The 13,514-nt window shown below is 37.5% G+C and overlaps 1 protein-coding gene across 2 annotated transcripts in view; it reads left to right on the plus strand.

Annotated features, from left to right (window-relative positions):
- LOC150084235 (WD repeat-containing protein 44) overlaps nucleotides 1–13,514 on the plus strand; it is a 380,944-nt gene that overhangs the window by 332,541 nt on the left and 34,889 nt on the right. For both annotated transcript variants that reach the window (XM_090375960.1, XM_090375961.1), the window contains one exon: nucleotides 3,974–4,165. In XM_090375960.1, coding sequence (XP_090232086.1) covers nucleotides 3,974–4,165 — 192 coding nt within the window. The remainder of the gene's footprint in view (nucleotides 1–3,973; nucleotides 4,166–13,514) is intronic.

The following is a 13,514-nucleotide window of genomic DNA, read 5'->3' on the forward strand; positions in this document are numbered from 1 at the left end:
ACATGGGCTGACTCCAGCCAACATCGGGTCCTTGTCACAGACATTGTCTCAGATTTGCCAGACAAGCTGCACTTGCTACCTGGGAGTCTAAAACGCTGATGGAACTGATATTCGGGTGACACTCAAGTCAAGTGGACTCGATTTCGGCGAATTCCAGACAGTCTGTGATAGCCAAATCCTCTTCTTGCACCTTCACGATGGTGGGACTGTTAGTAATTCTGGGTTTAACCTCCATGCACAAGTACATGGTGGGTGACCACCCAGGTGTGAACCAATGTAAGCAGGGGTCGAGGTGTGGCGCCCACACCACATGGAGGAACGCCGCCCCTCTTTGTTACCAGGCAGTACTAGGTGGTAGATGACTCTCATCAATTATCAAATATTCCCTATCTCTTCCATCATGCAGTATGATTGATGACATTTGAGATTATGATGAACATCGTGGCGAGATCCAATATTCCTTGCATTTCGAGGGTACAGCTCTAAAATGGTGTTCACAGGCCGGCTGCTAGTTAGTTTACCGGACCGAACCTATTGGTAACTCTCTAGGAGGCTTCCGGATCAGCTAGTGTATAATCTTGCAACCCCTCTACTCTGCCAGATAGTGACTGGAGGGAGTCCGAGTAGTGTGTATACGGGGAGCATTGTCGAGGCCACGTTCTGTCAAGGATCTGGGTATATTCTTACCACGTGTATGCCTTATCCAAAAATTTCATTACTTCATATAGCATGTCCCACCCACTTTTTCTTACTATTGAATACACCATGAATTGTCAAACTAATAGAGCAAGCTTATCTGCGAAAAGATCTAAACCTCCCAAGCACTTCCTAATTCATTTCACAAATATACGTGGTCTCAGTTCTAATCTCAGTGATGTCCATTTCCACTTGCAGTCTGCCAAACCCATGTCCTTTTTCTGACAGAATCTCAGTTGTCGGTTGATTCAACTACTGCTCATCTCAGATGCCCAAATTATTCGCTGTACGATTCCCTTCACCTCAAAAGTGGTACTTATGCATATGTCCGTTCTGATATTCCCTGTCAGAGACTGGGCAATTTGGAATCTCCTCTCTTTGATCTTCTCTGGCTTAAAATCTCTCTACCTCATTGCATCAAATTCATCTGTTGTCTCTACCGTTCTTTCAATTCCACTAATCACTTGGAGCTCTTTGACTTCCTCTCTTTGCAACTTGACTTTCTCCAGTCCAACTTTCCTAACAGTGAGGTAATTTTCCTTGGTGATTTTAATGTTCACAACTCCAGCTGGCTTCCGTTTTCTAGTCACACCGACCCAGCTGGTCGAGATGCTGAGGCTTTTGCAATTACTAATGACCTTACACAAATTGTTCATTTACCTACAAGAATACCGGATAATCCTAATCATACAGTCAATACGCTTGATCTTTTTCTCACAAACAACCCTTCTAAGTACGCGGTCGAAGTGAGAGGTTCTTTAGGCACTTCAGATCACAACTTGGTGATTGTCTCTTCTCCAATGGAACCTTTATCTCATGGCTATTCCCAGCTTCATGTTGTTTGGCATTACAAGAATGCAAAATGGGATGACCTGCGAGACTTCCTTTCCTCTTTTTCTTGGTCAGATTACTGTTTCAAAACTTCTGATGTCAACATTTGCTCAGATCGTGTCAGTGAAATTATTCTTGCAGGAATGGAATCCTTTATCCCACACTCCACTTTAAAATCTCGTCCTTTATCTAAACCTTGGTTTTCCAATAAATGTGCTAAGGCTGTTCAAGAGAAGAATGTTGCATATCATAATTGGCTTGTTTCTAATTCTCCAGTTTCATTTTCTGCCTTCACCACAGCTCGCAAGAATTGTAAAGCAGTTATTAATCAGTCCAAACTAGAGTAGTTTGGTAGAATACTTGCTTCTTGCCCTAATGGTAGCCGAGCATTCTGGTCTCTTGCCAAAGCTATTGGCCGTAACTTTTTACCCACCTCTGTCCAAACCAGATGGTTCTTTTGCCACTTCAGCCAAGGATAAAGCTGATCTGCTAGCATCCCATTTTTCTTACAATTCATGTATTAATAATCTTGGTAAAACACCTCCCACCATTCCCAACATGCTCCATTCAATGCCTCCTGTGGTCTTCCATCAAAAGGATGTCAGAAGGATTTTGACGAATCTTGATGCTAAGAAAGCTCCAGGACCCGATGGTATTTCTATACCTTGTTCTCAAAACCTGTGATCCTGAACTTACTCCTATTCTTTGCCGCCTTTTTTCACTTTCTTATTCCAAAGGTGTTTTTCCCTCTGTTTGGAAATTTGCTCATATCCAGCCAGTTCCTAAAAAGGGTGACAAATCCCTCCCATCCAATTATCGTCCCATTGCAATTACTTCTACTCTTTCTAAAGTAATGGAGAAATCAATTAACCGCCAACTCTTAAACTACCTAGGAACCTTCCGTCTGATCAACGATCGCCAGTATGGATTCCGTCAGTGTCAATCCACTGGTGATATTCTTGCTTATATTACCCATTTATGGACTAAGTCATTGGAAAGGTTCGGGGAAACACAAGTAGTTGCTCTTGACATCTCAAAGGCTTTCGATTGTGTTTGGCATCTTCTAAACAAGCTTCCATCATATGGTTTGCCAACTGTTTTTAGTAATTGGTTATCCAGTTTTCTCTTTGATCACTCACTGAGGGTGATAGTAGATTGCTCTCTGTTTTCTAACTTCTCCACTAATGCCGGTGTCCCCCAAGGTTCAGTTCTTTCCCCCAATCATTTTCCTCTTGTATATTAATGACCTTCCATTGACTGGAAATCCTATCCATAGTTTTGCCGATGAAACCTTGTCCTGATCAATCAGCTTCAATTTCTTGAAAATCTGTTACCAATTGCTTAGCCGACTGGGCTAGCCGAGTGGGTAAAGTACCTGTCCGGCAACCCAAAGGTCGCGGGTTCGATTCCCGCCTCGGGCTTGGATCAAAGTACTGCAAAAACCTTGGGAGGTGCAATATGGCCACAGAAGCCGATGCACCAACAACTACCAAATCAAAAAAAAAAAAAAAAAAAAAAACCAATTCCTTAAATGCCGATCTTCGGGTAATTCTTCAGTGGGGCAAAGACAACTTAGTTGATTTCAATCCTTCTAAAACTCAGTCTTGTCATATTTCGCAAAAAGAATTCTGCTCCTGTGCTTATCTTTGGTGACACTCCAATTTCTACACAAAATGATATATCTCTTTTGGGGATTACAATGACTTCTAATCTCTCTTGGCACCAGCACATTACAAATATTACTTCCTCCGCATCTAAAAAACTTGGTTTTCTCTTTCGCTCTCGGCGTTACTTTTCTTCCAAACAGCTGCTCACTCTGTATAAATCGCAAATCCGCCCTGCTATGGAATATTGTTCCCATATCTGGGGTGGTGCCCCCAAAACCTCTCTCAGGCTTCTAGACTCCATTCAGAAGAGGGCAGTTAGGTTAACTAATGACTCATCTGTAACAGTCTCTCTCCACTCGCTGTCTCATAGACGTACTGTTTCTGCTGCATGCCTCTTCTACAGATACTTCCATGGGCACTGTTCTTCTGAATTGGCTTCTATAATTCCAGCTCACTCTTTCAAAACGGTCCGAACACGTGCTGCCACCAGCCAACATCCATTTACTGTCCAACTTCAAACTCACAGAACGAACTTTTCATCTTCCTCGTTTATTCATTCAACTGCCGTTTTCTGGAACAACCTTCCTTCATACGTATTTCCTGAAATTACAGTCTACAGAAGTTCAAGTCCATTGTCAACAAATATCTTCTTTCGTCTTCTCAACCTCCAACCCAAGCACAGTACTAAATACTATAGGTTCTAATACCTCTCGTGTTTGAGGTTTTCATAAAAAAATTAAAAAAAAGTAGTTAATGTGTTAAAATTAATATTACTAATGCTTCTAGCTTACAATTTATATAGTGAATTTGGTAATCTTATAATATTGTTTAAATTTAAGGATGATAGATACTTTTTGAGTGGATCACTTGATGGAAAACTACGATTATGGAATATTCCAGACAAAAAAGTAACTCTCTGGAATGAATTAAGTGGCCAAACTAAACTTATCACTGCTGTAAGCTTTTGTCAGAATGGAAAGTTTGCTGTTGTTGGTTCTTATGATGGTCGCTGCATTTTTTATAATACAGAGGTAAGTGTATATTTTCTAATATTTGATTGCGGTAGTGTTAGCAGTTTGTTGATAGCATTTATTGACAGTTAGGAAGACTTATTATTAATATTTTCTCACTTAATTCTGCCTACTTCCACTTCCATATGATACTCTCTCCAGAAATTAAAATGAAAACAATTAAAGAATCGAAAATCTTACATTAAAGTAAAAAAAATTAAAAATCAATTGAACACAATTAAAAATCAATTTAATGCAATTAAGAATTAAGTAATAAATTAATTAAAAGAATTTAACGAAAAAAATTGCAAAACTATTTACCTTCCTGAAGCTGACAACGCTTTTCGACCATATGTCGTGATCACAGGTATGAAAATTACTAGATAGGGGTGAGCATGAAACTTAAATAGGGATTAGATATGGCCGCCAAACATTAACAGAATTCTCATGTAATTTAATTTCCACGGTTTCTGCAATTAATAGTCTCGTATTATTATGTTGGACACTAAGTATTTTGGCCTTGTTAAATAAAAAAGTATGCTTTTCGTTAACGGCACGAAAGGCTAATTCTGACACAGCTGAATGAGAAGCACAAACTGAGGCCGCGTGTTGATTAACACGAAAATTCAGAGGAAACCGCATAGAACTTTGATAAGACAAGTAGCAATCACCACAAAAAATGTATACCGGGTCATTTATTTGTGTTGTGAACGAGGAAAGGACTGAGTGTTTGTTCAATGTAGTGTGTAATTTCCATATTGACCTGGCTACAATTTTAAATTCGGTATCTTTAAAGAATCTGTTAAACTGTTTGTGCCACTGTTCAACATATGGGACAGAAATAAAGTATCCTAATACATGTAGGCATGTGCAGGGGGGGAACTACTCCCCGTAAACTTGAAGGGGGCCCTCAGAAATGGAAATACTCAACATCACTATGAAAATTTAGACGAAGATTTACGAATAAATTTTTATTACCCACTTCTTGATACCCTAATGAATGCTGTAGAGAGCAGATTTAATCAAGAAATAATCCTAGTAATCAAAGCTATGGGGAATCTCCTTGAATTAAATCTTACATCTGAATATATGGAAATACTCTGCGACTGTTTTCAGTTATCTTTGACAGATTTACAGACCGAAATATCATTGTTAAAAGCCACTAATCATCTAAATTATAAAAATCTTTTAACCTGGAGCAAATGGCTTATTGATGCTGATCGATATAAATTATATCCAAATTTCACAAAAGTGACATATGACTTTCAGGTTTTAGGTATTACAAGTTGCACTCCTGAATGAACTTTTTCAAAAATGAGTCATATAAAAACAAAATTAAGAAGCATCGTGACGCAAGAATGGTTGAACTACTTATTGCTTTCATACTTGAATCAGGATTTAACTGCCATTGTCACTGGAAAAGAATTAATTGACGAATTCATTGCCTTTGTTCCTTTTGAATGTAGAATATTATTAGAATAAATAAATAAATAGAATAAAAAGGTTGAATATTTATTAGTTACAAACTATTATAATGTACAGTGAAACTTCTCCTAACGGACACCTCTCGTTAACAGACATCTCTCTACAACGGACATTTTCAAATTCCCCAACTCACCTCTATTGGTTTTAACGTGTTTGCAGTTTCTGTCTAGCGGACATTCTCTGTAACGGACGCGGATAGGCAATCTGCACTGTTTCGTTTAGATTAGCACTTAATTTGATCGCCCCATAACGGCCAGCGGGCGAGCTCACGGCCCTTTCTCTACGAGCATTTCTTCCACGTATTGCCTCAATCGTGTGTTTATTTTCTATTTCCGATTCTCTGAATTTTATCAAGGTTTAAGTCGCGGTTCTAAACCCTTTTTCAAGAATTTTAAGGCACGTGTAAAACTTCTGATGAATTCGGTGTGTGCAGGAGGAGGAAGAATATGGTCGGCCTTTCGTGTTTTCAGTTTTGTTCAGTGTCGTGTGAAGTGCACAATGTCTTCTCGTAAACATTTAACTTTAAAAGATAAAGTCGAACTCATTAATGCGTATGATCGGCAAAAAAAATAGTGTTCGCAATCTCGCTCCAAAATTCAAAATCGGGAAGACGCAGGTAAGCGACATCCTAAAGAAAAAAAAATGAACTGCTCAAGCAATTTTGGCAACACGGAAATGATCAGGTTCAAAAATAATTTCCGAAAGCTGTTGGACTTCAAATTGACAATGTTACGTATGAGTGGTTTTGTCGTGCACGTGCTAAATAAATTCCCATTAATGGGCCTATTATTAGGGAAAAGGCTTTGGAGGTTGCGAAATCTATTGGAGTAAATGAGTTTAAAGCTTCTGTGGGATGGCTAGACAAGTTCAAATATTTTGGCATAACATTTCTTGGAAAACCGTAGGTGGTGAAGGTGGATCTGTTGATTCTGGGGTTGTAACAGAGTGGACCATCAAATTGGAAGATTTATGTCGTGATTTTGAAGCTAAGGATATTTACAACTGTGACGAAACAGGGTTGTTTTTTAAAGCTCTTCCTGAAAAAACAATGAGTCTAAAAAACGAAAAGTGCCAGGGCGGAAAAATTTCTAAGGAATGCTTGACTGTACTAATGCTGGGAGACTTTGACTTTGAACAACCTCTTGTTATAGGAAAACCACAAAATCCTCGTTGTTTCAAGGGCATAAAGTTGAATCTTTTGAATGTTGACTGGAAGTCTAATAAAAAAGCGTGGATGACACGAGATATCATGAGCGAATGGATAAGTCACTTTAACCAAAACATGATTCGTCAAAACAGAAAAATTATTCTTTTCATAGATAATGCTGCATCTCACCCGCATATTGAATTGTCCAACATTCAAATCGTTTTTCTGCCACCAAACACATCTGCAGAGTGTCAGCCCTTGAATCAAGGGATAATAAAAAAATTTAAACTTCACTACAGAAAACGTGTTTTAAGACATCTCATTGCAAACATGAACGATGTAACATGTGCGAGTGACCTTGCAAAGAAAATCAGCATCCTAGATGCGATTCAGTGGATTTCCTCTTCAGTAAACGCAATTAGAAAACAAACTGTTGTGAACTGTTTTGTAAAGTCTGGCTTATCAAACACAAAAATTGAAGTTGTGAACAGCAATATGGAGCACCAAGAAGAACAAGAACTTGAACATCTATTGATAATGTGCGATACTTCCGCTACTAGTGACCCTGGCTACAAAGATATAGACTCGAACCTCACTACAGAAGACGGTGCTCTAGATATCAACGACATTATCATCGATATTTTTCAAGAAGTTCCTCATGAGGATGAAGAAATGGAAGGAGGTCATTCTGTCGAAGAACATATTAACGGTGAACCACCGAAGAAGCGCTCATACAAATCAATCGTTTAAAAATGTTTTTTGCCGCTGAAGAAGATACTGAAGGAGTTTTGATGGTTTCTTCACTCCAAACAAATGTTGAAAACAAAATTATCAGCCGGAAGAGGTGCAGAAGAAAATAAGTGATTACTGTATGTATTTTTCTTAAGATAAAGTCATAATATGCATAGCACAATTGTATGTATATTATTTGCAAAAATATTGTTCAAAATCTGTATATATTTTAATTTAATTTTACATTAAACGTTTAACGATTTTTCTTTCTGTTTTTTTTTTTTTTTCTCCCTCAGACTTCTTGTTAGCGGACGCTTCTCTCTAACGGACACATTTTCGTTCCCCATGGCTGTCCGTTAAAGGGAAGTTTCACTGTATATTTTTTTTTTTAATTATATAAATTTATTTTTTAAATAAATAAAAGTTTTAATATATATACAAAATTATATTTATAAAAATATATTTATTTAAAAATAAAATATTTTATTTTTATGGGAGGGGGGGCGACCAAAATATGGTTGGCTTCCTTCTTGTTTTACGCTGTGCATGCCTGTATTAATATAGTTTATTGTAGCAAGGGAGTAACCTGTGGGTGGGGGGGGATATTTTATGAAAATGTTATTTTATATATTATTTATATTTTATTCCCCTATTAACAACTCCCCACTTGCGCATCTGACTATACTTTACAGAAAATTTCCAAGTTCTAGGGGAAAATCTCCTTGATGTGTTTAATTCCCTTTTGGATAGGCCTTACACAGAACAACAAAGAAACACACAAATGTTGAATAAGAAAAATCAGTTTATTGGACATTTTTACATAGATACATCAAACAAAAGAAATTTATTAAACTCATGACCAAATAGATTTAATTTCATCTTCTTATAACAGAATGTAAATGAGCAAAGTAATTTGCCTATTGAGCAAACTCAAGGAGGGCTATTTCCTTTACATAAATCATAAACAACTATCTCCTCTTTTAAACTAACAAAATGTTTCTACTTCCTTACTCCTGAGTTCAATTAACTTTCAAAAGAATCTATTAACATTCTCCTTTCATTACAAAACAATTCCTACTCCAAATTGATAAAGCTCCGATACTCTTAATTTCAGTATAAATCATTACTCTGGTTTCTAACAGATTATAGCCTACAACCTTCTCTAATCTAGGTAATCAATACTATCAAATTTCTACAATTAACTACTTGCACATTTGGGGGTTACTGACATCCGTCTATCCCCTTCCAAAATTCATACTTAGTCATTCACTTATTTAACCAAATATTAACAAGTATCAATCACTTCAAAAATTTTATATCTATTCCCTTCCAAAATTTATTTATATATATTGACTTGCCCTGGGTAATGTCCTTCAGTTCATAACATTCACTAACTTATTCATTACAATATAGTACTACTTATACATATGTGTTCAATCAAAAGTTCTGATAAATTGGTTATCAAGTGTCTATAATCGATGTGATGGTGAGAGTACTTAAACAAACTAATCACTTACTGACATAACTTGGCAGACTTCACGGTACATCCTTCTCTAAGCGAGTAGGGAATCCTTTCTATCTGGGTCGCATCTCACAATCACTGGGGGCGTTCGACATAAGATGCTGGATTCCTTCCTGGGTACCTTTTTATTTCTTTATGGACGCATTAATTTCATCTGATCAGAATGGCTGTACTCTTTTTGTCCGGCTTCGGATTTCATCAGCTCCAGCGTACTTGCTCTCAGAATATCAGGCAATCTCGTTCCTTCATAATGGAGTTGACTCCTTCTCATCTACTTTAAGGATCTTGAAAATTTTTCCCTCTTTTCTATGGCACGTGTTCATCTCTCACTTCAAAACTCAGTCTACTTTTGACTGACTGTCTGACCGACTTCTGCACCTCAACTTCATCTTTCCACTTACTCGACTGCTTCTCTCACTACTTATTAGATCACTGACTACACATTAAACTTAGCCACTTTTCTCCACCGGCTACTCTATCTAAAAAAACTCATTCCTTTCTTTTCTTCTCCAACTCTCATCTTACTGCCCCACTCACTGACACTGACCCACTCTCATCTTACTGCCCAACTCACTGACACTGACCCACTCTCTTCTTACTGCCCAACTCCCTCTTTTTTTTGTCCGTCTCCATCCACAAATTTTTCTTACCAGTCTGTCACGCCTCTCCACAGTGTTCTACCAATCTCCTCCTTCCTATATTCATTTTTATCCTTTCATTTGTTGGCAGGTCAGCCAGCCCTGTGGCACGTGATTCACAATACCCCTCTCCTTTTTTATTTCCTACCTGTTGACATCCGTTGAGCTCTTTCATGTAGGCCGAATGTATCAAAACAACTCCTTCTGGGTGATCACAGCTTGTCTCAAAAGCACTACAGACAAACCACAAATGTGTCACTGGAGACCATCGCGTCTATTTTTAGAGGCTTGTGTGTGCGTTTAGCCATATGCGTTTCCGGTGCGTGACCCCTCATAAACTTGTTGCGCCGTACCACCTGCTGGGCTTGCTATAGTATTTTCCGTCAGTTTTCTGTTTTGACGGATGCAAAGCTAATTTTTCTGTTTTTCGTTCTTCCTACCTTTTAAGTTTTACAATCCTTACTGGATAATTCTTGTTTATAGAAACTGACGCTATTAACATTTCTCCCAACGGCAAGAATCCAAAAAGGAAAACTAACTTCAGAAGTCAAAAAAATATATTTTATTTTTGTAAGATTTTCAGATCTTACAAACCCTTGTTTAAGAATCTGCTGGTTAATGTTTGTATTTCTGAGCCCAAAGCAGATTCCATCATTGAATATTTATAGGCATTGAGAAATTGCTTAAAGATAATAGATTTTTTTTTTGACAGTGAACAGGTGATAGTTTTTATAATGCAGAAGCATAGCAGTGTTTGTGGGTTTACGATATATGTTGAATTGAATTTTATTCAAATCCCCAGTAAGCGTGAAATTTAGAAATTTTAATGGCTTAGTATCCGTATTCTCCCTTCCCAATATAAATTTGAGTCTAGAATGAATGTTATGAAACAAATGTTAAATGTATTGGATAGTGCTACTATCAGTGATAACTAGAACATAATTTAAATACCTCCCATAGTATGTGATATGGGGTAGAAAAGGCGCCAAATGTATACACTCAATCATTGAAAGATAGATCTCCGATATTAAGCCGCTCAGGCTCAATCCCATTGGCAAACCAAAAATTTGTTTGTATACTTTGTCTCGAAAGGTGATATAGTTGGCTTAAACTAACAGTTTAATTAAGTGAAAAATTTCCTTAATAGGAAACTGTATAATTAATCGGTATAGAGTTATTATTTAACATATCCCAAAGAATATCTAATGTGTATTCAACATCTGCATTCGTATATAACGAGGTAACATCTGGTAAGAATAAATTATCATCGTCACCAAGTCTACAGTCCTTAAGGTTATTAAATAATGAATCGTAGTTCTTAATCCCAAATTGCATCACCTGTCTAAAGGGTTTTATAATGCTATATACATGTGTGGCCAGGGATGAAAATGACAAGTTTGAAACAATGGGCCAAATAGAAAATCCGGTCTTATGTAATTTTACCTGACCAAAAAGTGCAGGAATATTGTATGTTCTGATCTTCAGTTCCTTTAACTGAGCCATAGTAATGTTGTCATTTTTTCGATATGTGGTTAACATTTTATTGTATTGATTGACCAAATTGGTAAATAGTGCCAGGTCTACTTCAAGTAAGTGGAGGTATCCGATACAACTGAATCTAACTTATTAATATGATAAGGTTTATCGAGGATTACAACTGTATCTCCTTTATCTGCTCTCTGAATAATAATAAGGCACCTCCGTAGCCAGGTAGGAAGGAGCAGCAAAGCGTAGCACACGCTTCTTGATTAGACTGGGGTTCGAGCCCGTCACCACCAAATACGGAGGATGCGGAAAGGTCGGGGAATGACCACCGCATATTCCGGAGCAATATGGCCTTAGTTGCTAATGCTCCTAAAAACCAAATAACGAACAAACAAACAACAACTCTGAATAATAATAATGTCTTTATTTTCCCAAAGTTCACATAAAACTGAACTGTCATGTGTATTCAATTTAGGAAGTTGTGTTTCTTTTATGTTATTCACCACTTGGTTAACTTGTTGAATAAATCTTTTTGTGGAACATTATGAAGTCCAAATTCAATACCAATTCACACTGTTTACGCAATATCAGTTAGGGCACAAGCTAGGGATAGGATACAAAAAGCTACACCAACCAACAATAGTAATATCAAAAAATACTTTATTTCTGTCCCATATGTTGAACAGTGGCACAAACAGCTTAACAGAGTCTTTAAAGATACCGAATTTAAAATTGTAGCCAGGCCAATACGAAAATTACACACTATACTGAACAATTGCTCAGTCCTTTCCTCGTTCGCAACACAAATAAATGGGGATCCGGAAAAGTGGCCCCTCGCATTTTGTCCCCCACAATTCACCCCCAGCACATTTCGCCCCCTATAGATAATGAGTAGGTTACAAAAATGTAAATAATACACCTAATTTTTTAATAATTCTAATTTATTTTGTTTTAATAGAATACATGCACATTATTATTGTTTAAAACTCAAAGTTGTATGCAATGCTTCTAAGGTAATCAATCACGTTACGATTTTGAAAATCTTGGACTATTCTTTTGATTCTATCAGAAATTGCAGCATACTTCTTGTTTCTTTAATTGCCTGAATTACTGGCAATTGTGTAATTTCGAAATGTGCAGCCCTTATTGTTTCTTTAAAGAATCAATGAATCAGTAAATATTTGGGAATAAAGTAGCACAAGTTTCCTGAAATCCTCTGTGTCATCCCTCCATGCCGTTGTCGGTACGTTGCTGATCATTCAGTGTTCGTGTGTAAACATTCCACAATTCAATGTGGTTATGTGGTTAACCAATATTCTATTGGTTAACCACATAACCACATTAATGGGTAAAAATGGGTAATTGCAGGCCTCTCCTTTGTTTGGGGATGGATGGTGGGTATAAAAAATATCCAATATATGTATCTCCAAAGTAGTTTGCAATCACCATAGCTTCAATGGGGAAGTCATCAGCTTCAACTAAATCTTCAAATGCTTGAATAACGTTAGCAGGAGGAATCATTCGGATCCAACAAGCAAATTCATGCTCTTGTTTGTATCAGGCTTTTAAACCTTCATTCTGTACCTTTTGCCAAACGCTTTGGGAAAGATGGAAAAAACAACTGGTATTTACAATACCAGGAAATTCTTGTTGGAAGGCTTGCATGGCACTTTGTTCGAAATCTATCATAAGTCGCTGGGGTTGGAGACCCGGTTGTAGATTTTTAACTTCTTGAAGCAACTTAACGTATGTGGCACGAGTTTTGTTTGGCAGAAGCGTGTATACCACTCGAATAACTGCATTGAATTGAACCACATGAATTGTATAAAGCTGCTGGAAAAGTGTGGGTACTGTGCTAAAAGTTCCATCAGAAAACCACTCCTGGCTACGTGCTAATAACTGAAAATTGTTACTAGTGGAAAAAAAATAAGCATGCGACTCGGGAGCAGTTCATCCTGAGAATCATACATCAAAAGCTGTTGTACATTGCCATCGATAATAATTTCTTGATAATTTTGTGGAATTACTAGGTCCTGGAGATTGCTCGGTAAAGCACGAGTACCATTGTTGCATCGAACATGATGAATGGTTCGTTTAAGTGAATCCTTTTTTAGGAAGTAATGCTATGACATTGGCATGAGCCTCTGCAATTACCGATGCAACAATTTGCTGTGGCCATTCGCTCGTGGTTGTTGCATGTTGCCATATTTGGCCAATCAGTTACAATGCTTTCAACCTTGCAGCTTGAGCTGCATAGTTATGTTTAGTTAAGACTTTCACAACTGGGCCTTCCAAACCCAAACCCTCTGTCCAAACACACCCTTTGCAGGTGGAACGTTTTTCACAAACCCAAATTCCATG

The sequence above is a fragment of the Mastigoproctus giganteus genome, chromosome 6 (genome assembly GCF_048544385.1).
Source record: "Mastigoproctus giganteus isolate SK-2022 chromosome 6, ASM4854438v1, whole genome shotgun sequence".
NCBI classification, from domain to species: Eukaryota; Metazoa; Arthropoda; class Arachnida; order Uropygi; family Thelyphonidae; genus Mastigoproctus; species Mastigoproctus giganteus.